This window comes from Hemitrygon akajei, chromosome 18 (assembly GCF_048418815.1).
Source record: "Hemitrygon akajei chromosome 18, sHemAka1.3, whole genome shotgun sequence".
NCBI classification, from domain to species: domain Eukaryota; kingdom Metazoa; phylum Chordata; class Chondrichthyes; order Myliobatiformes; family Dasyatidae; genus Hemitrygon; species Hemitrygon akajei.
This window is the reverse complement of record NC_133141.1, coordinates 50,171,560-50,197,111: the sequence shown is the minus strand read 5'-3', so window position 1 is coordinate 50,197,111 and position 25,552 is coordinate 50,171,560. Positions and strand designations below refer to the sequence as shown.

Sequence of the window (25,552 nt, the reverse complement as noted above, 5' to 3'; positions counted from 1 at the left end):
AAGCACATGTTATTCAATGTACCTTTTGTTTACAATTTACATTACAATGGGCCAGATTTCCCAAAGTTGCTGGCTATATCATTTCTTCCGATGTGGTCCAGGGTGTGGACCTCCACTGGGACACCAGTTCCCAGCTCATTGGTGAGGACCAGGATAGATTTGAATTCATTTAAAAAGGGAAGATAGCCAGTATGAAGAGGAGAAGTGTTGGGGTGAGACGAGGGCCAGTGGATGCCAGCTGATGAAAGATAATGAGCAGAAGGAGCCAGGTGGAAGAGCGGAGCAGGGGCTGGAGGGTGACACATAATGAGAACCAGTAAAGGAGAAATGAAGGACAGATCGAATCGGATAGGGGATCTTGTCAGTGAAGTGTGCATGTAGTAGGTGGTGGATGGGGATATGGCAAAGGAGACAAAAATGGGATAACCAAATCTAGATCGTAAGGAAAAAGTGATGGAGGAACACAGAAGGTAAGTAAGGGTTACATGAAATTGGAAAATACAGTGTTCATACCATTGGTTTGTAGACTACCCAATTGGAATATCACTTGCTATTCCTCTGGTTTGCATTGGGCCTCACCCTGACACCGGAGAAGGCCAAAGATAGACAGGTCAGCATGGGAATAGGAAGCAGAGCTGAAATTAATGCATCTGGGAGCTTAGGATGCTCATTCTTTTCAGCATCTGCAGTTCCTTGTGTCTCCTTATAACAAATTCATTTGGGCAGTGGCTAAAATCGAATATGTTCTTTTGACAATAATAATTAACAAATAGAATGTCTAATGACACAAAAGATACAAAATACATTTTAACTGATTCACCATTACATTCTCTAAAACAAATTAAGTTTTATTTTAATAGAATTTCATGATACTGGATTTAATTCATTGTCTACTGAATCAGAGACATCTAATCATATGTGTCAGTATTTATGGCACCTATCAATTTCACTTAATTTCATTCAAAAAATAAAATGAAACCAAACTAACTAGATGGAGTGCTGTTCATTAAAAGGAATTTCATCCTGAAGGGAATCATTATGACTTCCCTCAGGCATCTCAACAAGGCATGATGTTGCTGCATTCTGACATTTCCCCCACTTTTTTTCAGTGTTGAGCAAAATAAAGACATACTGGCCCAGGATTCACAGCACTGTAGTACTCTGCTGCAAAACAAGGGAGAGAAAATATCAAGGCAGGCCGTGAAAAACAAGAGAAAAATGAGAATGTTAAAAATGTCAGGAGAAAAAGCAAAATAAAAGAGGTGAAAATAAAGATTCATTGAATCAGCCAATAGACAATGTGACAAAACAGGTTGGTTCTATTTGTCTTTATTTTGATGAGTGCCTTTAGTGTCCAGATTGGAAATGTAAAAGCTGTAAATACAGGCCTGTTATAGAAAAACAATCAAATGTAATGTGGACTTCCTTTGCCAAAGGAACTTGGACATCGAATAGACTGGCTCACTTTTTCCATACTTTGTCTCCCTAACATGTTGTTAGATATGGAGAAACAGAGCATGGATGCAAAACTGAAAGAAAACAACTGCAGAGAAACGGCTGGGAGAAAGGGAATAACCCATGGCTCCATCACATATCAATGCCAACAAGAACTCTCCTGGTGTTGCTCAAAGGTTGTACATCTGCACCAGAGGGAAAGCAATATGTGGAAGTTGGAGATATTTAGAAAGCTTATGTTTTCAGAATGACACCAAATTGTTTCCATGGATTGGAAAATAGATTAATACAATTTGTTCATTAATACCAAGCAAAAATGAATGGATGTCCCTTCTTCAGAACACATTGCAAAAACCTCCAGATTCAATATAAGGGAACATTTTTACAATTTAACCTCATGTTAATTAAGATATCTGCATTAACACTGTAGATTTTTATTGAAAATTTTAAGAACTATATTAAAAGAACTTACAGTACTGTGTGCAATACTGTAAAATCAAATCAAAGCTTTGGTAAATGTGCAAACGGGATTCACAAGGATAATATCAGAATTGAAAGACTGCAACAGTGATCCTTTTATGTAGCTAGGAGTAGTTTGACAGGTCACCTGATAAATGGTTTGAAATAGTAGACATAGAGAAGTTTCCAATTACAGAAGTCTAATACCATGAGCCATAGATATCAGACAATCATGAATAAATCTAACACGGAATTCAAGAGACGCCTTCTCTTGAAGTGGACAAGAGGTGGTACTGATTAGCCCAAGTTTGCATAAGGAAAATCTACAATTACAAGAAGGAGATGGGAAGACAAACATATGTATCAAAGCCAAAACTCTAGATGATGGAAATCTGAAATAAAAATGGAAATTACTGGAGGTATTCAGCAAGTCAGACAGCATCTGTCAAGAGAGAAACAAAATAACATTTCAAGTGTGGATTTCATCTGAAGTATAAGTGTCTATTGAGGTAAAATGAGATAAGGCAATAAGAAACTTGAAAATACCAGAAAAAAGCCACATAGACCCAATATCATGTTTCTGTTTTGTACATTTCAGATACTACAGCACACTTCCAGGAGGTACTTTCACATTCTTCCAAAATTTACTACTTATATTAATACAGAGGATTCTGGTTACAGTAGTTGGCAATGTTCCCTCTAAGGTTTGCGTTCGTGCACGCGCACACATTTTTTGCTACCAGCGCATAAAGGAATTAAGGAATTTAAACCGCAAGTAAGCAAGTTTATTTGTATAGCACTTTTCAAACACAAGGCAGTTCAAAGTGCTTTATATAGAAAAAAGATATAAGAATCAAACATCAAATTTCAGACAATATATAAGAGAATAAAATCACACAAAAATAGATATGATAAATAGAAGTTACAGTGTAGGAGATTCTAATTAAAAGCTACAATGAAAAGAAAAGTTTTAAGTCTCTATTTAAAAGAGCTTAAAGTGGGAGCAGACTTCAGATCCTCTGGAAGGCTGTTCCAGATATGTGGAGCATAGTAACTAAAAGCTGCTTCACCATGTTTAATTTTGACCCTGGGAACAGTAAGCAGACCCGCCCCAGATGACCTGAGAGCTCTGGAAGGTTCATAATGCAGCAAGAGATCAGAAATGTATTTTGACCCTAGACCATTCAGAGCTTTATAAACCAGTAATAATATTATAAATTCAATGGTCTGGTGGACAGAAAGTCAGTGTAGTGATCTGAGAACTGGAGTGATATGTTCGACTTTCTTGGTCTACGCACAGACTGAACACAAAAGGTTGTCACCCTCTACCTCATTGGCATGTTAAGTATATTTCACGATCGTACACAATCACATTTCCTTCTCCGGTTTCTGACATGGATGTTGTCGACAATGTGGAGGTTGCAGTGATTTGTCTGCAGATTTTAGAACTGGCTTATTTATACTGTTTTTATTGAAGTATTATTGATTCCCTGTGTCAAATTCCAAACAAGCAAAGGGTGTGAAGCGCAAAAGAACTGCTAGTTCATTTAAAAGCGGAATAGCTCAATGAAACAGTAGAAACTGCTACACTGAAAGCTCACGAGGTCAGGAGCGTGCAGCTATGAGAAATATTTATGTACAATGCAGAAACTGCATGTATTGTCACAATGCAAAAATTGCTGGAGAATTTGCAAGTGGAAGAAGTAGAGTGATATTTGGAAACTTGACTTTTTAAAGTGTCACTTAGCAAGCAAATCACACGTGGACAGTGCGCAAAAGCTCCAGAGAGAAAGTCCTTCATTACCTGCCATAGGCTTGCTACATATGTTTTCTGAATGTGCAGATGAACGAGAGCGAAAATGATCAAACCCAGAGGAGTTCAAAGTTCTTATTGACAGTGTTTTGCTAGCTGTTAAAATGAATACCTTGATATATAATATTCAGTGTGCACATGTTATCACTTCAGCACAAGATTTTTGCGCACACCAGTCATTACAAATTAGAGGGAATATTGTTAATTGGGCCATCGATTAATCGAGGCAGCTGCTTATTTGGAACAGCATTTAAAGAACAAAAACGAATCAAGGAAATAGTTGTGATTCCCTTCATTTGTTTGGGACACTAGGAGATCTGCAATCTGCTAAGGGCCAGGTCAAAGGCATGCAAGTGACCAAGAAAGATAGAAAAGATCCAGGTATGATCTCTGGAAAGCCATCTCACTATCAAAGTGGCAATTCTGGACTAAACTTGAATCAATGAAGGATGCTCAACAGTTGTGTCAGAGCTTGAATGATATCACCTCTTATAAAGTGAAATCAAAGTTCAAAGTAAATTTATTATCAAAGTACATATATGTCACCATATACAATATGAGATTCATTTTTGTGGGCATATTCAATAAATCCATAACAGAATAGTAACCATAATAATAAACAAGAGAAAATCTGCAGATGCTGGAAATTCAAAGCAACACACACAAAATGCTGGAGGAACTCAGCAGGCCAGGCAGGATCAATGGAAAAGAGTAAACAGTCGATGTTTCAGGCCAAAACCTTTCTTCAGGACTGAAAAGGAAGGGGAAGATGCCAGAATAAAAAAGGTGGGGGGACAGGAAGGAGGCTAGCTGGAAGGTGATAGGTGAAACCAGATGCATGGGAAAGGTCAAGGACTGGAGAAGATGGTATCTGATAGAAGACTGGAGTGGACAATAGGAGAAAGGGAAGGAGGAGGGGACTTGGGAGAAGCAATAGGCAGATAAGAAGAAGTAAAAGGTCAGAGTAGGGAATAGAGGAAGGGGGGTGGGGGTTGGGTAATTGTTTACTGGAAGAAGAAATCAGCAGAACAGGGGCGCCGCAGGGAACCGTACTCTCTCCGGTCCTGTTCACCCTGTACACATCAGACTTCCAATATAACTCGGAGTCCTGCCATGTGCAGAAGTTCGCTGATGACACGGCCATAGTGGGGTGTGTCAGGAATGGACAGGAGGAGGAGTATAGGAAACTGATACAGGACTTTGTGATATGGTGCAACTCAAACTACCTGCATCTCAATATCACCAAGACCAAGGAGATGGTGGTGGACTTTAGGAGATCTAGGCCTCATATTGAGCCAGTGATCATTAATGGAGAATGTGTGGAGCAGGTTAAGACCTACAAGTATCTGGGAGTACAGTTAGACGAGAAGCTAGACTGGACTGCCAACACAGATGCCTTGTGCAGGAAGGCACAGAGTCGACTGTACTTCCTAAGAAGGTTGGCGTCATTCAATGTCTGTAGTGAGATGCTGAAGATGTTCTATAGGTCAGTTGTGGAGAGTGCCCTCTTCTTTGTGGTGGCGTGTTGGGAAGGAAGCATTAAGAAGAGGGACGCCTCACGTCTTAATAAGCTGGTAAGGAAGGCGGGCTCTGTCGTGGGCAAAGTACTGGAGAGTTTAACATCGGTAGCTGAGCGAAGGGCGCTGAGTAGGCTACGGTCAATTATGGATAACTCTGAACATCCTCTACATAGCACCATCCAGAGACAGAGAAGCAGTTTCAGCGACAGGTTACTATCGATGCAATGCTCCTCAGACAGGATGAAGAGGTCAATACTCCCCAATGCCATTAGGCTTTACAATTCTACCGCCAGGACTTAAGAACTTTTTAAAAGCTATTATTAATGCTTTTTGAGATAGTGATTTAGATGCATATCATATTTTTTACTGAGTTAAGTATTGTATGTAATTAGTTTTGCTACAACAAGTGTATGGGACATTGGAAAAAAGTTGAATTTCCCCATGGGGATGAATAAAGTATCTATCTATCTATCTATCTATCTATCTATCTATCTATCTATCTATCTATTCATGCCATCAGGTTGGAGGCTATCCAGACAGAATATAAAGTGTTACTTCTCCACCCTGAGGGTGGCCTTATGTTTGGAGAGGAGCAGGTCATGGCCTTATGTTGGAATGGGAATGGGAACTAAAATGTTTGGCCATCAGGAAGTCCTGCATGTGGTGGATGGAGTGGAGGTGCTCACTGAAGCGGTCCTCCAATTTATGACGGGTCTCACCAATGTAGAGGAGGCCGCATCAGGAGCACCAGACACAATAGACGACCCCAGCAGATTCACTGGTGAAGTGTTCTCTCATCTGAAAGGACTGCCTGGGGCCCTGAATGGAGGTGAGGGAGGAGGTGTATGGCCAGGTGTAGCACTTTGGCTACTTGCAGGGATAAGTGCCAGGAGGGAGATTAGTAGGGAGGGACGAATGGACAAGGAAATTGCAGGGGGAGCAATCCCTGTGAAAAGTGTAAGTGGAGTGAAGGTAAAGATATGTTTAGCGTAGGATCCCTTTGGAGATGGTGGAAGTTGTGGAGAATGATGTATTGGATGTGGAGGCTGATGGGATGGTAGGTAAGGATACGAGGAGCTCTATCACTGTTAAGGTGGTGGGAAGATGGGGTGAGCACAGATGTTCAGGAAATGGTGGAGATGCGGGTGAGGGGAGCATCAATAGAAGAGGGAGGGAAGCCCTGTTCTTTAAAGAAAGAAGACATCTCTGGTGTTTTGGAATGAAAAGCTGCATCCTGGGAACAGATGCGGTGAAGGCGAAGAAACTGAGAAAAGGGAATAGCATTTTTACAGGAGGTAGGGTGGGAAAAGGTATAGTTGAGATAACTGTGGGAATCAGTTGGTTTATAAAAGATGTCGGTTGATAGTTTATCTCCAGAGATGGAAACTGAGAGATCAAGAAACAGAAGGGGGTGTCAGAGATGGACCAAGTGAATTTAAGGGCAGGGTGGAAGCTAGAGGCAAAGCTGATAAAATTGACGGTTGTATGAAGCAGCACTAATGCAGTCATCAATGTAGTAAAGGAGGAGCTGGGGTGTATTACTGGGGAAGGCTTCCAATATGAACTATTCTACCTACCCAACTAAGAGGCAGGCATAGCTGGGGCCCATGCGAGTGCCCAAGCCTACTCCTTGAGTTTGGAGAGAGTGGTAGGAACCAAAGGAAGAATTGTTCAGGGGGAGGACAGGTTCAGCCAGATGGAGGAGTGTGGTGATAGAAGGGAATTGATTGGTTGTTTTGTCAAGAAAGAGGTGAAGAGCTTTAAGGACTTCTAGATGGGGGATAGAAGTACATAGGGATTGAACATCTGTGGTGAAGATGACCAAAAGAGAATCAATGAAAGGCTGCACCAGTGTGCAAAATACATCAAACTGGGCAAATACAAAAATAAAGAAATAATAATAATAATAATAATAATAATAATATATAAATAAGCAATAAATATTGAGAACATGAGATGAAGAGTCCTTGAAAGTGAGTTTGTGGGAACATTTCAATGATGGGGCAAGTGAAGTTGAGTGAAATTATTCCCTTTGGTTCAAGAGCCTGATGGTTGAGGAGTAATAACTGCTCCTGAACCTGGTGGTGTGAGTCCTGAGACTCCTGTACTTCCTTCTTGATGATAGCAGCAAGAAGAGAGCATGTCCTGGGTGCTGGGGGTCCCTGACGATGGATGTTGCTTTCCTTCAACAATGTTTCATGGGTCATATCCACTACCTTTTGTAGGATTTTCCATTCAAGGGCACTGGTGTTTCCATACCTGGCTGTGATGCAATCAGTCAATATACTCTCCACCACATATCTATAGTAGTTTGTAAAAGTTTTAGATGTCATATTGAATCTTCACAAACTCCAAAGGAAGCAGAGGCACTGCCATGTTTACTTCATAATTGCATTTATGTGCTGGTCCCAAGCCAGGTCCTCTGAAACAATAACTCCAAAGAATTTAAAGTTTCTGACTCATTCCATCTCTGATCTTTCAATGAGGACTGGCTCATGGACCTTTGGTTTCCTCCTCCTGAATTTATTAATCAGCTCCTTGGTCTTGCTGACTTTGATTAAGGGGTTGTTATTATGGCACCACTCAGCCAGATTTTCAGTCTCCCTCCTATATGCTGATTCACCGCCACCTTTGATTCGACCGATGGCAGTAGGGTTGTCAGCAAACTTGAATACGGCTTTGGAGCTGTATGCCACACAGTCATAAGTGTAAAGTGAGTAGAGCAGGGGGCCATGCACACAGCTTTGTAGTGGACCTGTGTTGATGGAGATCATGGAGGAGATGTTGTTGCCAATCCAATCTGACTAGGATCTGCAAGTGAGGAAATTGAGGATCCAATTGAACAGAGAGGTATTGAGTCCAAGGTTGTGGAGCTTATTGATTAGATTTGAGGCGATGATGCTATTGAATGCTGAACTGTGGTCAATAAAGAGCATCCTGATGTATGCATCTTTGCTCTTGAGATGTTCCAGCGTTGAGTGAAGAGCCAATGAGATGGCATCTGCTGCTGACCTGTTGTGACAGTAGACAAGTTGGAGCTGATCCAAGTCGCTTCTCAGGCAGGAGCTGATATGTTTCATCACCAACCTCTCAAAACACTACATCATTGTGGTTGTAAATGTTACTGAATGATTGCCACCGGGGCAGGTTACCACATTCTTCTTAGGCACTGGTATGGTTGAAGCCTGTTTGAAGCCGGTGAAGTGACATAGGTGACAACAGAGCTTCACTTCCAGATGGGCTCAGTGCCTTTTGTGCTCACCTTGACCATTGAGGAACCATCATAAAGTCCCACAGCCCCCAATGACCCCGTGATTTCAGTCTCTGAAGGCAAAGTGAGAGCGTCCTTCAGGACGGTAGCCTCGTGGAAAGCATCTGGCCCAGATGAGATACCTGGCCAAGAACTAAAGGCCTGTGCTGATCAACTGGCTGGAGCGTTCACTGAGATCTTCAACCTCTCACTTCAGCAGTCTGAGGTACCCATCTGCTTCAAGCAGGCTTCAATTATACCGGTGCCTAAGAAGAGCGTGGTGACCTGCCTCAGTGATTATCGTCCAGTAGCATTTACATCCACAGTGATGTAATGTTTTGAGAGATTGGTGATGAAACATATCAACTCCTGCCTGAGAAACAATTTAGATCCGCTCCAATTTGCCTACCGACACAACATGTCCACAACAGGTGCCATCTCATTGGCTCTTCATTCAACCTTGGAACATCTGGACAGCAAAGATGCGTACATTAGGATGCTCCTTATCAACATTCAAAGAATTACAAAGAAAGCATGGCAGTTCCTCTATTCCTTAGAGGTATGTGAAGATTCAACATGACATCTAAACCTTTGACAAACTTCTATAGATGTGTAGTGGAGAGTATATTGACTGGCTGCATCACGCCCTGGTATAGAAACATCAAAGCCCTTGAATGGAAAATCCTACCAAAAGTAATAGATATGGACCAGTCTATCTTGGGTAAACCCCTGCTTATCATTGAGAACACCTACATGAAACACTGTTGCAGAAAAACAGCATCCATCATCAGGGACCCCCCACCACCCAGGACATGCTCTCTTCTCACTGCTGCCATCAGGAAGAAGGTACAGGAGCCTCAGGACTCACACTGCCAGGTTCAGAAACAGTTATTACCCTTTACATATTAAGCTCTTGAACCAGAGGGGATAACTTCACTCAGCTTCACTTGCTCCATCACTGAACTGTTCCCACAAGCTATGGATTCACTTTCAAGGACACTTCATCTCATGTTCTCGATATGTATTGCTTACTTATTTACTTATCTATCTATCTATTTATTTATTGTTGCACAGTTTGTTGTCTTTTGTACACTGGTTGCCTACTCTGTTGGGTGTGGTCTTTCATTGATTCCATTGGATTTACTGAGTATGGTTGCTACACCAGAGCATAGTGGTTGCGCAACGCTTTACAGTACAGCTGACCAGGGTTCAATTCCCACCGCTGCCTGTAAGGAGTTTGTACGTTCTCCCCATGACTGTATGGGTTTCCTCCAGATTCTCTGGTTTCCTCCCACATTCCAAAGATGCCAAAGATGTACCGGTTGGTAGATGAACTGGTCTTTATAAATTGTCCTATGATTAAACTGGGGGATGCTGGGTGGCATGGCTCAAAGGGCTGGAAGGACCTACTCCGTGCTCTATCTCAATAAAAAAATTTTTTAAAAGCAAATCTCGGGATTGTATATGGTGGCATATATGTATTTTGATAATAAATTTACTTTGAAATTTGAACTTTAATTGCTGCAGGTGACTGTTGCCCAACAATTTTGCCGTTAGACAATACATCATGCTTAGAGTGAACAGTTTTTAAATAGCATCAGTTGTGTGTGCTTGTCTTCAAAATGCAGCAATTTTAGTCACTGATAGTTGGCAAGAAATAAGCAGTAAGACAATTCAGAACTGTTTTGCTCACTGCCAGAAAATGGCAGAATTGAAAATGAAACGATTTTGCTATTTGAACAAGAATTTGAAGATATCGGCAATCATCTTGAATGTTCCAATGAAAATAAGATTTGGGTGATACGACCATCAATAACATTCTATTAAGGCAGTCCATTAAGCACTAGAGGTCTGCTCTGATTTTGGTTATTTTGTTGTTCAGTCATTAAGTCATGACCTCATGGTCCTGGCTGGGTTTGAACTCAGGACCATCTGCCTTGAAGTTCAGTACTGATGCCACTACACCACCAGCCGGTTTACAGTTAACCGAAAGAACATGGCAGCATACACTGGATTAATTCATCCGTTGATAACTATTAGGACCAGTAAACAGTTTTATAGTATTGTAGTAGTATTGATAGTGTTCTAATTTATTCCATTTTTTATTTAAATACATACCGTAATTTGTTATTCAGTTCAACAATAGTTTGCTTTTTTTATACCTTTTTAATTATTTCCATGGAACTTTGGCTAATTGGGGCAGCCACTTAATTGGGCCAAAATGTATTGGTCTTGATGTGAGCCAGTTAACTGGAATCCACTGTGATTGTTTCAAGTAATTATTGAAATCTAAGCAATGTCTTAGGCATTTAGAGAGAAACACAGAATATAAACTCAGAGGGTGGTGCGAGTGTAGTATGAGTTTCCAGCGGCAGTGGTGGATGCACGTTTGATTACACCATTTAAATGAAGTTTGGATAAGTACTAGGATGGGAGGGCTATGGTCCAGGTGCGGGTCAATAACTCTAGGTAAAATAACAGTTTGGCACATAATAGATGGGCCAAAGGACCTTTTTCTGTGCTATATTGCTCCATGACTCCATGACTCTGTTAAAGGCATCACTTATCATTTGGTCACTTAAGCCATTTAAGTTTAATTTGGCATATGCTTAAGTACTGCAAACAGCCCTTGTACATAGCAACCTGCACTTGGAAACCATTGAGCTTCAGATCAAAATCAAGAAAATAACTGCACCTCTTGTAACAATTTGGAACACATTACATAAAATAAAACTCCAGCCTAAGTTACCCGCAGCATACTTTGAATTTCTCCACGTCTGGGCACTCTGTAAATGTACCTAGCAGGCACTATTTCATTGTGTTTCAAAGTACGGTTTCCGCATTCCTTGTTGCCATTCATCATAATCAATAAGTGCTGGTAGTAATTCTTTATTTTAGCTCTCTGTCCAGGTTCTAATAGGCAATTCCTTTCCGTTTTTCAGATGTTTACTTATCAAGCAGTTATCCACTTCTATTTGATGGACAATCTGTGTTGCATTATACCTTGTTGCACCCTCATACTTTCTGGAAGGCAGACTTCTCCCTTCATTCTCTTCATGATGTTCCCTTGTTATTGATTTGCCAAATGGCCTGTACTTGCTGTCTGTGATTCCACAGATCAATAACTATGCTGTATGTTGTGTTTATGTTTCCAAAGTTATTGCAGAAAAGGTTGGAGGGCTCAGGCATGACCTTGGTCTGTTATGTTTTATACAAAAGAAAATCCTGTGCTCTGTAAAAGTGGATTCCCCAGAGGTTTACTGCCTTTGTATAATATTCAGGACCTAGAGGCAACAAACAATAAACCTTGGCGCCCTCCACTGATGGCTAGCCATGCTGCTAATCACATTTTTTAACTCTATGTCATGTGGGTACAAATATGAATTGAAAGGCAAAGCCAGCTGCCATTTTGAATCTCTTCACTGAGAGTTATTGCTAACGGAAGCACAAGCTAAGATGAAAGCTTCTCAAACTGCACAGATATCTGATGGAAACTTTTATTGGGATTATTTGAAACATACTTTATGTAGAGGTGAATTTCAGTATTTTTGTATTATCATGTTAAAGGACAATTTCCATTACTAAATCCTCAGAGAAAGTAAATTACTAAATGGAGAGACTAGGGAAGTAATTACCGAATAAAGCAATTAAATTGGGAATACATTATAAAATTCAGTTAACAGATTAATTTAATTTTGTAATTTAGTTACACAGGGTGAATTAATTATAAATTACCAAAGCAATTAGATAATTATAATATTGTTTATGATTAGCAACAAAAAGAGCTTTAATTTAAGATGGTGAAAAGTGCATTTTGGTAAATAAAATGGGAAAAAAACATTAAATTGATAATCATCTTCATTATTTCAACTCCAGTTAACTTACTCAGTAACTGAAGTGCTGAATGGAGGGTGAATGTGTGTTCATTGGTTGTACATATACACAGTGTCCACTTTATTAGGTACTTAATACCTGTACCTAATAAAGTGGCCAATGAGTGTATGTTCATGGTCGTCTACTGCTGTAGCCTCTGCATTTCATGATATTTGCATTAATGAGCAGGTATATAGGTGTACCCAATAAAGTGACCACTGCATGTATGTAACAAACACTTTCACGTGAACAAGGGTGATATGACATGTTTTAAGAAGTTGGGATCAACGGGGAGAGTGGGGGGATAAGATGCAAAAATAAGGTGCAAGGAGAACAGTTGAGGTACAAGTATGTAACAATGGTTATTGAATGAGAAGCACTGCATGACAAAGAGAAAAGCTGAACTTCAGCTAATACACCATGAGGCAAATATTGAAGGGGAATCTTGAAAGGGAGACATAAACTTCACCGAAAAGCAAATCCCAGGATTTGAAATTTGTAGAGTTATAATTTAAAATTCTGAATAAGGATTTTATTTCGATTTAGATAAAGTTTCTATCAACTTGTGTCCTGAGTATAATTTTTTCATATGCATTTGCTGAATTTTATTCTTATCTTGCCCATTTGTTTGTTACTAAGGTACTTGGTGTTAATGACAATCCTCATAACTGTTTCCAACCTAAGCAGCAGAAAGAAATCTGCTGTCAAATCAACCACCCGCAAAGTGTTGCAAAAGAGGCTTCATATTTCCTTCATGTTCGCTCATGACAAGAGAGTGATCCAGGGAATTTGTCACGAAGTCTAATAAACAGGAGAAGTGCACTTGACATGATTTTCAACATATTCCAAGCAAATTCTTCATTGTTGCACGAATGTATATGATATACTGCCAGCATTTCTGAAGGCTGCTCCCGGGGCCATCTACTTATCTGAGATTTGTAAATTGGTTTATTATTGTCACATATATTGTCATTAGTGAACAACTTAACTTGCATAGCGTCCCATTCAGCAATGCACTGAGGTAGTACAAGGTAAGTACAGAGTGCAGAATGAAGTGTTAGAGTTACCAAGAAAATGAGGTGCTGGTAGCCAAGAAGATGTAAGGTCATAGCAAGGTAGATTGTGAGGTCAAGAGTCCATGTTATCATGCTAGGAATCAATCAACTAGACATGTAACAACAGGATAGAGCCTGCCCTTGAGGGTTAGTGTTATGCTGGTACATAGTTTCAGGCTTTTGTATCTTCTGCTGATGGGAGGGGGATCGGGTGCTGGGGTTTTTAATTACATTGCATACTTTACCAAGGCACCAAGTTGATATGCATCCAGATAGAATGTTTTCTATCATGCATCAATAGATTCTTTGACCATAGATCATGGGAAATGCAGTAAATGCCATTCAAATCAAATTTCTGTGTGGTTTCACCCAATTCCCCTAAGTTTATGAGAGAATCTTCTCCTTGATATTCTACAAATGCTGGAGCAAGAAAAAATGATGTGTCACCTGGCAACCAGGAAACCTCAAAGGTACTTCAAAGCACAGATTGGAAATTAATAGTTTTTCAAAATGTGGTTGATAAGCTTTGTCTTGGATTACCGGCGTTCCAGTTTCTGTGTTGTTGCTTTCAATTGTAGAAGTAATACAGTACCATATATTCCAAATGACTGCCTTTACTTGTATCCTGTTACCTACTAAATGTTTGTACGATTATGCGTGAAATATTGTATAATGTAGAATCGTTATCAATCAAAATCAGTGACGAAAAAGAGAAAATGCTCAAAATATTCAGCAGGTCAGGCACCATGCGCGAAGCAGAAAACAGAGTTAATGCTTCAGACCAAAGACCTATCATTAAAACTGATGAAGGGTCATCAATCTGAAACCTTAACTCTGTTTCGCTCTCACAGATGCTTTATGAATTGCTGAGCATTTCCATCATTTTCTCCATTTGTCTCAGCTACCAGCATTTAAACTTCTGGTTTTCAATCAAAATTTCAATTGTTTGGTTGTTAAATTAAAGTTTTAATGTTTTAGATACAAAATAGTTTCACACTTAAGGGATAAATTTATATATTTTATGCAAGCCATTCACATTATACAAGAATGTTATACAAGACATTCTTGTTGAATATCATTGAGAAAACATATAATTTTTCAGAACAGCTTTTAGCCCCAGCCCCATACAATTATTGCACTTCTCATCCTTTGCTCCTAGGGTTTGAGCACTTCCACTGTGAATAGGTAAAAATAAGAGGTAAGAAAGTCCAGCAATGATGTATCCTTGTTAATTCTTTGGCTTTTTTCCCTGTTTTGATTAAACAATTTATCAATGCAGCCTCCTATCGACATTGAAAGGAGGATTATAGCAACAAATATGTAGAAATCAGATTCCATCTGCATTTGGTGTGTTGATATATGGTTTAGGTTTGTACTAATGCCCAGTTGCCCTCAAAAAATTTACAAAATTGATCATTATCCAGAGTTAAGCAACATTAGTGTTCTTTAGACACAGGAGTAAGTGGCAACAGACAGCCCTCCAAGATCCTCAATGAGATCCTGGCGAGTCCGGCTCAGCTCCCAAAGTTGTGGACTGCAGAAATCAGGACAGCAAATTAGCCCTTAAAGCAACACTGCACACCTTGGGCCCCATGGAGGAAATAGAGATTACATAGAAAAGGCGCTATCTCATTCACTCAAAGAGACATACAAGTTCAGGTTAAAGAGGAACATGCCAGGAGGTTGTCTTGTGTGGCAACGTGGTCAGGAAACTCATCTACCCTACCAAGTGGAGAACCAGGAAGGAGGAATGTCCTCCAGCAGTGAGAACCTCTGCACAATGGAGTGATGCAAAAAGAAATGTAACGTCCTTACGAGATGCGTCAGGGTAATCTGCACACAACTCTTTATCCCAGTCGAATGGATATCCTCACAGCAAAATTAAATTATGCAGAAGGCTGAGTTTTTTTTTACATGAGATCTGATGGTATTTTATCTGTCCTCTATCCGTTCACTGGTCTGATTATTTGTATTCAGGAGCTATCTTGGAAAGAGGTTTAACAAATCAGCATGGGGGAATTTTATTTTGCTGGATAATTTGAAAATTGTCTCTCTGTGGGAAGTCTCTTGTATGCGATATAACACTTTAGAACAATGGCCACCTCTTCCACTAATCTGGGACATAAGGCTGCAGACATTGAACAAGGTCATCCCCGAGTCTCCTTCCTTCTCTTGCTCCCGCTGATCCCGCTATCCTATAGTGGGTCTCCTTGTACATCTTCTTCATGCATTTGGCTGCTCTTTTCAATTAGCAAAGTTATGCAACAGGCAAAATAATATTGTATATACACCTGATTGGCATATATTGAAATGCACCCACAGAGTAAGTGAAAAAGACAACAAAAGGGAACCTAAGGTGTTTTCTGCTAAGATCCTGGTACTTGAAAGGTACCCATATGGATGCTCAGCTGCTGTAGTTAAAGAAGAGATAGGTCTGAAAGGTGAAGGAGTTCGTCGGTTGTTCCTGTCTGCAAATTCCAGTTTGTTGGGCAATACCAGCCATGAAAATATCTGGCAGTAGGTATCCTTCGGGATGAAGGAGTCATGTACTTCCTGGAAACATGTCACTCAGTATGAGAGATTTCTTCCTATGAGCAACAATAATTTGCACATTAAAGAAATGGAAAACATTAATCAGAAATTCCATGATGGACACAGGAGTGCAGTCTAGTGCTCCCTAGAATCACATAAATCCAGTGAAGTTGGCTTGACCTCATTCCAAGATACCACTTATTTCTCACTTAAATTAATGTGGATGAAGTTATCTCTTTGTGAAGACAATGCACCTTTGATGCAGAGATGAGGAGCAAATGGTTTTGTGACGAGGAAGTTAAGAATTAAATTGACATTGACTTCTGACCCTGAAGGTTGTTGGCGGTATGGTTAGTGGATAGTCTCATGTTACAGGAAGATGTTGAGCAGCTGATCAGTTGGGCATAAAAATGGTAGATGGAACTTAATACTGTTAAGTGCATTTTGGGAGGTCTTATGAGAATAGGAATATTTACCCTGAAGGGCAGGGCCCTAGTGAGTATTGAGGAGCAAAGGGACATGGCTTATAGATCCATAGATCCCTGAAAGTGCAGCAGCAGTAGAGTGGTAAAGAAAAGCATACAGGATATTTGCCTTTACTAACTAGGGCATAGAATATGAAAACAGGAAAGGCATGGTACATACAAAATGCTGGAGGAACTCAGCAGGCCAGGCAGCATCTATGGAAAGGAATAAACAGTCAATATTTCAGGCCGAGACCCTCCATCATAACTCTCCTGATGAAGGGTTTGGCCTGAAGCATCAACTGGCTATTCCTTTCCATAGAAGCTGCCTGGCCTGTTGAGTTCCTACAGCATTTAATATGTGTTACTCTGGATTTCCAGCATCTGCAGAGACTCTTGTGTTTAAGCTATGGTACAGCTTCCTAAAACATTGGTGATGTCATCTTGAATGTAGTGTGCAGTTTTGGTTACCTCATTATAGAAAGGATGTGATTGCTCTTGAAAGTGTGTGAAGAGCAAGAGTCACCAGCATATTGCCTTGGATGGAGTGTCTCAGTTATGAAGAGAGACTGGATCAAGTGGGTCAATTGTCCTTGAAACAGAGAAGGCTGAAGGGTGGGGTGGGGGTTTGAAGGTGTACAAAAGTATGATGGGCACAGTTAGGGTAGATAGTAGAAAACTTTATAGCAAAGGTATCTATGAGTAGAGGGTATGGGTTTAAAGTAAGGAGTAGGAGGTTTAGAGGAGAGATATGGAAGATTTTTTTTCATTCAAAGAGAGACTGGAGTTTGTAAAGCACTGCCTAAGAGCGTGGTGGAGGCAGGGACTTTTGTTACATTTAAGAAGAATCTAGGTGATTACTTGAATCAACAAGATCTAAAAGGCTAGAAATCAAATGTTGCTGAATGGGATTAGAATAGTTGAGTACTTGCTGGTCAGGATAGACAATGCGGATTGAAGGGCCAGTTCCCAAGCTGTATGCCTCTTTCACTCCAAGGAGAGAGCAGATGTGTCTGGCTGAAGACCTTCCCTCAGAATATCACATATCTCAGTGATGACAGCCTTGAAAAGCCCCAAGGGTAGGAGAAGGATGCTATTCTTCAGTATTTAGGAGATTAGTGAGACAGCATCAGCATTGTTCTCTTTGCTAAAGAAAGGATGTAATATTACAGAAGCAGCTCAGAGAAGATTTGTTGGACTAAGAAGTGAAACGGACAGGCTGGACTTGGAAAGCTTTTACTTGCTGACTTTAGAACTGTGAGAGAAAGATTTTGACAGGGTAGTTAGGTAGTTGAAACTTGAAGAAGGGTCTTGGCCTTAAACCTCAACTGCTTATTTATTTCCATAGATGCTTCCTGACTAAAATGCTGAGTCTCTCCAGCATTTTGTGTGTGTTGCTTTGGATTTTCAGCATCTGCAGAATTTCTTGTGTTTGTGTAGAGAATGTTTCCTCTTGAGAGAGGATTTGGAACTCAGGGTCACTGTTTATAGTTAAGAAGTTAACATCATAAGGAATAAGGTGAAACTCTTTTCAGAGAGTCATGAATCTTTGAAACTCTCTTCCACAGAGGGTAGTAGAAGCAAAGTCTTTGAATATTTTCAGAGCAGACATAAGAGATTATTAATATGCAAGAAGGGAGAAAGGTGACTGGGGCCTTCTTAGTGCAAGGGGTTTGGATGGGACGGAATTTGTTGAAGTGTATCCAGGTAGGTTTCTTAAATCAAAATGTGGATGGTCCAATGACAGGAGAGGCCGTACTGGACCTGGTTCTGGGCAATGAGCCTGGCCATGTGACTGACCTTGTAGTGGATGGACGGTAAGGGAACAGTGAACAAAATTCATTGACTTTCAGGATAGCTATAGATAAGGATAGGTATGGTCCTTGTGCGAGAGTTTTAAATTGGAGTACGGCAAATTATGAGGGCATTAGGCAGGAACTAAGGAGAGTTAATTCGGAACACCTTTTTTTCTGTCAAGTCCACATCAAATATCTGGAGGGTGTTTAAAGATCAATTGTACAGAAGAGTATGTTCCTGTTAGAAGGAAGGACAGAGATGGAAAGATAAGAGAACCTTGGATATCCAGGGAGGTGATGAATTTAATCAAGAAGAGAAAAGAAAAATATGTAAAGCTTTGGAAGTTAGGATCAAACAAAGCACATGAGGAGTATAAAGAAGCCAGAAAAGAAGTGAGGAAGGGAATTCGGAAAACCAGGATGGGCATGAAAAGTCCTTGGCAAGTAGGATTAAGGTGAATCCCAAGGGATTCTATACATACATCAAGAGCAAGAGGGTAACTAGGGAGAGGGTGAGACCACTCAAGGATAAAGGGGGCAACATTTGTTTGGATGCGGAGAATGTGAGTTAAGTAGTTGATGCATTGCATCTGTATTTATCATGAATAAGGATATGGAAGAGCAGGAGATCAGTGCTGAGTGTATAAATATGTTAGGATGTTTAGAGGTCAAGGAGGTATTAGGGTAGATGTCCCAAGGGCCTGATGGGATTTACCCCAGGTTATTGAAGGAGATGAGATTGTTGGGCCCTTGACTAGTATCTTCATGTTCTCTCTAGTCACAGGCATGGTCCTGGAGCACAGGCAAGTGGCTAATATTGAGCCTCTATTTAGGAAGAGAACAAGAGAAAATCCTGGGAGCTCTTGAATCCTGGGCACTAGAGTCTCACATCAGCTACAGGGAAATTGCTGTAGAAAATTCTCGGGAATAGGATATATGAGCATTTGGAAACTCATGGCCAAATTAGGGAGAGCCAGCATGGCTTTGTGCAGGGCAGGCTGTGTCTTACCAACTTGACTGAGTTTTTTGACAAGTTGATGAGACAGATTGATGAGGGTAGGGCAGTGAGTGTTGTCTACGTGGAGTTTAGTGAGGTATTTGACAAAGTCCCTTGTGGGAGGCTAATCCAGAAGACTAAGATATATGGGGTCTGTGGCGAACTGTCTGGATTCACAGTTGGCTTGTGCGCAGAAGGCAGAGGGTAGTCATTGAAGGAACTTATTTGAGCTGGAGGTCTGTAATTAATGGAGTTCTGCAGGGATCTGTGCTGGGACCTTTGCTGTTTGTGATGTAGAAAAGTGACCTGGATGAAAATGTAGATGAGCAAGTTAGTAAATTTGTGCATGATACCAAGATTAGTGGAGTTGTGAATAGTGTAGAAACGAGGCAAAGAATACAGCACGATATAGATCAATTGCAGGTTTAAGCTGAGAAATGGTAGTTGGAATTTAACCCAGATAAATGTGAGGTGTTGCACCTCAGCAGGGCAAATGCAATGAGACAGAATACAGTTAAAGGCAAGATCTTTAACAGTGTTGCTGAGCAGAGAGATCTAGCTGCTTGAAAGGGGAGACACAGGTTGATAGGGTGGTTAAGAAGGCATATGGAATGCTTGCTTTTATCAGTCAAGGCACTGAGTTCAAAACTCAAGAAGTTATGTTGCAACTTTATAAAACTCTGGTTAGGCCAGATCTGGAGTATTACATATATTTCTGGATGCCCCACTATAGGAAGTATATTGAGGATTTGGAGAGGGTGTAGAAGAAGTTTACCAGGATGCTGTCTGGTTTAGCAGGCATATGTATAATGAGAGACTGGATAAAATTGGATTATTTTCTCTGGGGTGGCAGAGGCTAAGGGGAGATCTGAGAGAGGTTTATAAAATTATGAGAAGCAATAGATAGAGTAGACAGGGAGTATGTGTTTCCCAGGGTTGAAATGTGGGTTGAAAAGGCACTGGAGGTTCATGGCAGGAAGAGTTTTTCTTCCTTCTATCATCTGCGTGAGATGATGGGCTGTCAGGACTTTGAGACTATCTTTTAAAACCGTGCCATGGACTGCTCTTTATCAGATTACGGTATTGCTTTGCACTGTTGAGACTATGTGTTATAATTATGTGGTCTTTGTCAGTTAGTCTTTTATCAATTATGGTATTGTCTGCACTGTTGAAACTATATGTTAACTATAACTATATGTAACTATGTGGTTTTGTGTAGGTCTTGAAGCTTTGGGTTTGTAGTTCCTTTCCGGGGAACGTGCTAAGACGGTAGCGCGATATCGATACGCAGCAGCCTCTCCGGACTCTGGATTGGGGATTACCAAACGTTATGTGGTTTTTCTTGTGTGGTCTGTTTTGTGCTTTTTAGTGATATCATTCCAGAGAACGTTGTCTCATTTTTTAACTGCATTGTATTGTGGTTTATAAATGACAATAAACTGAATCTGAATCTGAATCTAATACTAGTATTGCGGGTGAGAGGGGGTAGGTTCAAAGGGGATGTGAGGGGTAAGTTTTTTACTCAGAGAGTGGTTGGTGCCTGGAATCCGTTGCCTGGAATGGTGGTAGAGGCAATATATTAGAGACTTTTAAGAGACAATTAGATAGGCACATGAACGTGAGGAAAATGGAGGGAGATGGACATTGTGTAGGTAGGAGGGTTTCATGTTCGGGTGTTTCTGATTTGTTTTTTAGCTGGTTCAGCACAATATGATGGCTGAATGACCTGTTCCTATGCTGTACTGTTCCATGTTCTGTGTTCTATATGGAAATGTGGAGCTGAAGTTACTGAATGGTAGAGCAGGCTCAAGGCGCTGTATATCCCATTCCTGCTTTTATTTCATATGTATGCTTGACGCTTTGACTTCAGAGCGACAGAGGGATACATATATATGGGAACCTATAAACCTTCAGCCACAATCTAAACTGCCTCTAAATATCCTCTAAATTGACAATAGGTCTTCATTTTTACTCTTCTGCATGTATGACACTGAACTGGAATTTACACCATAACAATTTAAAAGAAGTATCATAAACCAAGAAGTGATCTTAGGGTCCATGAATATGCTCTTTTTTTATAGTGATGAACACGTGGAGCTTAATTTGAAAACTGCTCAGAGTCCTCATTTTATTAATGGCCAAATGATGGAAATGCAATTAACTTTTTGTAGCTGAGTTTACATTTCAGCAGAACCATGACATTTTGTTATCTTTTAGAGAAAATCTGGAAGGAAACCATGCTTGCAGTGGAGGCTCATAAATTGAAAATGGATGGAACATTTGCATGGATTTGCATTTGCTTATCTTTGATTTAAAAAAATCTGTTCTGGTTTCAAGATTTTTGTAATAATACCTCTTTCCTGTCAAAATATGAACTACGGGATATTCTACTAGCTGTTAAATTAAAAGTAGTATTTGTTCTGTGCCAAAATATATTGCATTGTGTTGACCAATACCGTATTTGCAAACCATCATGGTGAATCGTAAGCCAGCTGACAAATATGCAAAGCAATAATGGCATTTGTATTTTTGGTTTTCCAAACTCTGAATCAGAAAGAGCATCATGAGGAAGTACCCATACAGTCATTGTAGTGCACAAATAAGTTGCCAGGTAGGTAATAAGCAATGTTCTTAAGACCATAGGTAATGAGTTTTTCCATTGGAAAGCATTGAAATACTGGTACTTTAAGCTAATATTCTGGAACTAACCAAATTCAATTTTGTTTGGTTTTGATGGCTGTAATCTCAAGTTCAGTATACAGAAAATCATTCTATCAGAGCCACAGGGTCATGTATAAATGATTTTCAGCATGGAACCCATTCAAAGAGGCTTGCCAATTGTTTAAGCATGTATAACAAACTATGTTTTTGAACAGCCACAAACTACATAAAAAGCCGATCAACAAATCTGTTCAAAAAGCAATAGGACTGATTAATTTTACAACCATTAATTATTCTATTCATTAAAACATATTCATCTTCCTACCAGCAATAAAAACAATGTTTATTACAATATACTCATAGACAGTATATAATTGGAGAATAGAGCCAGAACTAAAATATTCTGGTAATTGATTTATCTTACGATGTGTGACTTTGTTTGATTTATTCTATGTAATGTTCTCTGTCTATTCATGTATCTACACATCCCATTAACTATGTAGTGGCTGTCAGTGAGAGACTCTCATTTCATTAATGATTTAAGAACCTTTGTAGCAAGCAGTTAACAACAGTATTGTAGAAAAGGCTATCTTATAATGAACAACATCCTGTTTCATCCAAAAGATTCTCAGATGGGTTGGACCGGGTGAGGGAGGGAGGTTAATATTCCCAATCTCTATTCTCAGTGAAGTTCCTTTTCATATTCATCAATACAAAGCACTAATTCATTAGTAGCAACTGCTTAAAACGTATTTGCAACTATAGTTCTGAACACATTTACAAATATAAGGAGCTACTTCTCATAAACTACTCCTCATTATCCTGTCACGTTAATTTCTTCCTTTAAGTAAACATTTGTAAGAGATTGCTAAAAACAGACCAATCATAGCTGACTATTTTAGGATTGCCCTGAATTGTTAATCATTTCTCGTTTTCCACTGTCTTATATTGAAACTGATTTAATTATTGATCGAGGGAGAGCAAAATGTCATCAGATGGTCAGGATGCAAGAGCAGAAACAAGCCTCCGAGTAGGAATTTGGCCTGCTGAGCTTTCAATAAATGGTTAAAGACTCAGTTAAAAAATACCTTAAGCAACTACTTACCAAAAACCTCATCTGCATCACCTGCTTTTGTTGTAGACATGTTGCAGCTGGGACTGTGGATAAAAAAAGCAGGGCATCAGATAAGGGGTTTATTTTTGGCCTAACACATAGGGCCAACTAAAATAATCAGTACAACTCTACTCCAGTGGAGTGATAAAGCCTTGCATGCCAGCTAAGCTGTTGTCGGGAGTGGAAGGGACAGGATGCAGGGGGGATGGTGAGGGGTACGGAAGAGAACAAACATCCACAGTAATTAATCAGAACTTACCTGTAGAAGGTTCACAGCATGTTAATCACAGCATCTCCTAACAACTGTACTCTGTTGGTTAGCAGAGCTGTTAATGATTCCCCTCCAGCAAGATTCCTTAAAGCAGCAAGATGCAGAGGATGCTTACAATTCATTCGGGCAAGAGCACCTCAGCCAGCTTGATTAAAACTGAGATTCATGCCTCGATACATCCAGCATGGGATGGGTCCAGGGTCCAGATGGGAGGAGGTCTGTAACTGCCCAGAAGAGCCTGCTCTTTCGCTGTGATAAGTCATTAACAAATACTGCTGCTCCCTGACTGCCACATTATGAATGCAGTGGTCCCTCGAGTGCCTCTAAGAGTCATTCAGTTTTCGGTGATGCATTATTTTGTCATTGCACGGGGAAAAACGAGACAGGACCCTGATCTATAGAAGTCAGTGTTGCAGAAGCTCGTCCTCTTCTCCCCAAAGAAACACAGTATTATTAGGTGTCGATTACGAAAGAAGGTTTCAGCCTGCTCCACACTGCACACAATGTTTTCAGAGATTTAAAAAGAAGAAGCAGGTTCCTGGGATGCTGACAGACACGCTGTTACATGTTTGATGCCTGGCTTTTCAGAATGGCAACTTGTTCGTACTGTAGATCATAATTGCAATTGGATGCTTCACTGCTCCTGATTCTAGGCAAATTCAGTTTAACTCTTTCCATTCCACTTCAGATTATCTTGCTCAATACAAATGACCATTATATGCTTTCCAAACTCTGATTTGTCATACTGAGTTAAAATTGAGGATTTATTCTAATAATAATTAATGATTCAAAATATTTAGTTTCTAAAAGAAACAATTGACTAATCATTATTAAGTTTCATATTCTTTTTTAATTGCATGTTTAGGACCAGATTTTTGGAAAGAAAAATAGAATTTACAATCATTTAATTACTGGTAACAACCCATCAATAGTTTACTAACATTATAAAATGCTCGAGGGCAACAGCACATAATTAACAATCACTGTTCAGGTTGAAGAGCCTCGCCCTTTCCAGCTTTGTTGTTCTTGTTAGTTACCAATTCTCCATCCTCCTCAATTAGATTTAATAACTCCTTCTGGTCTGGACAAAGCTGTTCATGCACATCCCTCAAAAGGGAGATCGTTTCATAAGAAAGTCACCATTTCCAGAATATTGTACTGCTGAAGTATTAGATGGATGTAACTATTTAATTTTTCATCATTGCCCTGTGTGTCTGTGTACAATTGAGACATAGTTTACTGATCTTTATTGGTTGAATCTAGTGCTCCTTTGAATAGACAGTTGAGTCTCTGGAACCATATATTGTATTGCTATGGCCAGGATCATTGACTGTAATTTCCAAACTGGTAGGTGTCCAATCGTGGTCATGCCCCTGTTAACAAATGCTGAAGAACAATGTAGTCCTCTAGCAGTGGTAGAGTGAGAAATGGAATCTTTGTTGTACTTGTGAATAATCAGCAGGTAGGACCACTGTTTTGTGGACAAATGTTTGATAGATGAACCCTATTGATTTACGCTTCCTTGTCCACCAATAACCTTGGCCTCCTGTATTACCACTCCCTCTCTCTTGTTTTTACTGGCTAGCTTTCCTCTCAATTTTAATGCAGGTTTTGACCTGAAAATCAGCAATTCCCTCCCCTTTCCAACACCACCACAGAAGCTTTTCAACCTGCCAAGTTCTTCCTGCAGATGGTCCTCAGTGTAGACTCTCAATTTGATTTCCAGGGCTGTAGTTTTGACCATGTAGCGTATGCCTTTTAAGCACCATGCAATTGATTTCAAATGTAAGATTGCACACAAAATCCATTTGTAGCCAATGGTACTCACAGTGTATAATGTTTTCCACTAGCTGTTTCGCTGTGGCTGGTAAACCAGCACAGTTCGAATGAACGATACACTCAGTGGCCACTTTATTAGGTACCTCCTGTACATGTCGTGTGTTCAGAGATGCTCTTCTGCACACCACTGCTGTAACATGTGGTTATTTGAGTTATTGTCACCTTTCTGTCAGCTTGAACCAGTCTGGCCAGTCTCTTCTATGAAAATAGACAAGGGAGAGCCAGTGGATGTAGTGTACCTGGACTTCCAGAAAGCTTTTGATAAAGTCCCACATAGGAGATTAGTGGGCAAAATTAGGGCACATGGTATTGGGGGCAGAGTACTGACATGGATTGAAAATTGGCTGGCTGACAGGAAACAAAGAGTAGTGATTAACGGGTCCCTTTCGGAATGGCAGGCTGTGACCAGTGGGGTACCGCAAGGTTCGGTGCTGGGACCGCAGCTGTTTACAA

At 40.1% G+C, this 25,552-nt stretch overlaps 1 protein-coding gene across 2 annotated transcripts in view; it reads right to left on the bottom strand.

Moving 5' to 3' along the window:
- Nucleotides 1-23,826, bottom strand: part of samd14 (sterile alpha motif domain containing 14) — a 164,586-nt gene extending 140,760 nt beyond the window's left edge. For both annotated transcript variants that reach the window (XM_073071660.1, XM_073071659.1), the window contains exons 1-2: nucleotides 23,249-23,826; nucleotides 22,981-23,033 (exon numbers count right to left, since the gene is read on the bottom strand). In XM_073071660.1, coding sequence (XP_072927761.1) covers nucleotides 22,981-22,998 — 18 coding nt within the window. In that variant the 5' untranslated portion in view covers nucleotides 22,999-23,033; nucleotides 23,249-23,826. The remainder of the gene's footprint in view (nucleotides 1-22,980; nucleotides 23,034-23,248) is intronic.
- Nucleotides 23,827-25,552: the final 1,726 nt, after the last annotated feature.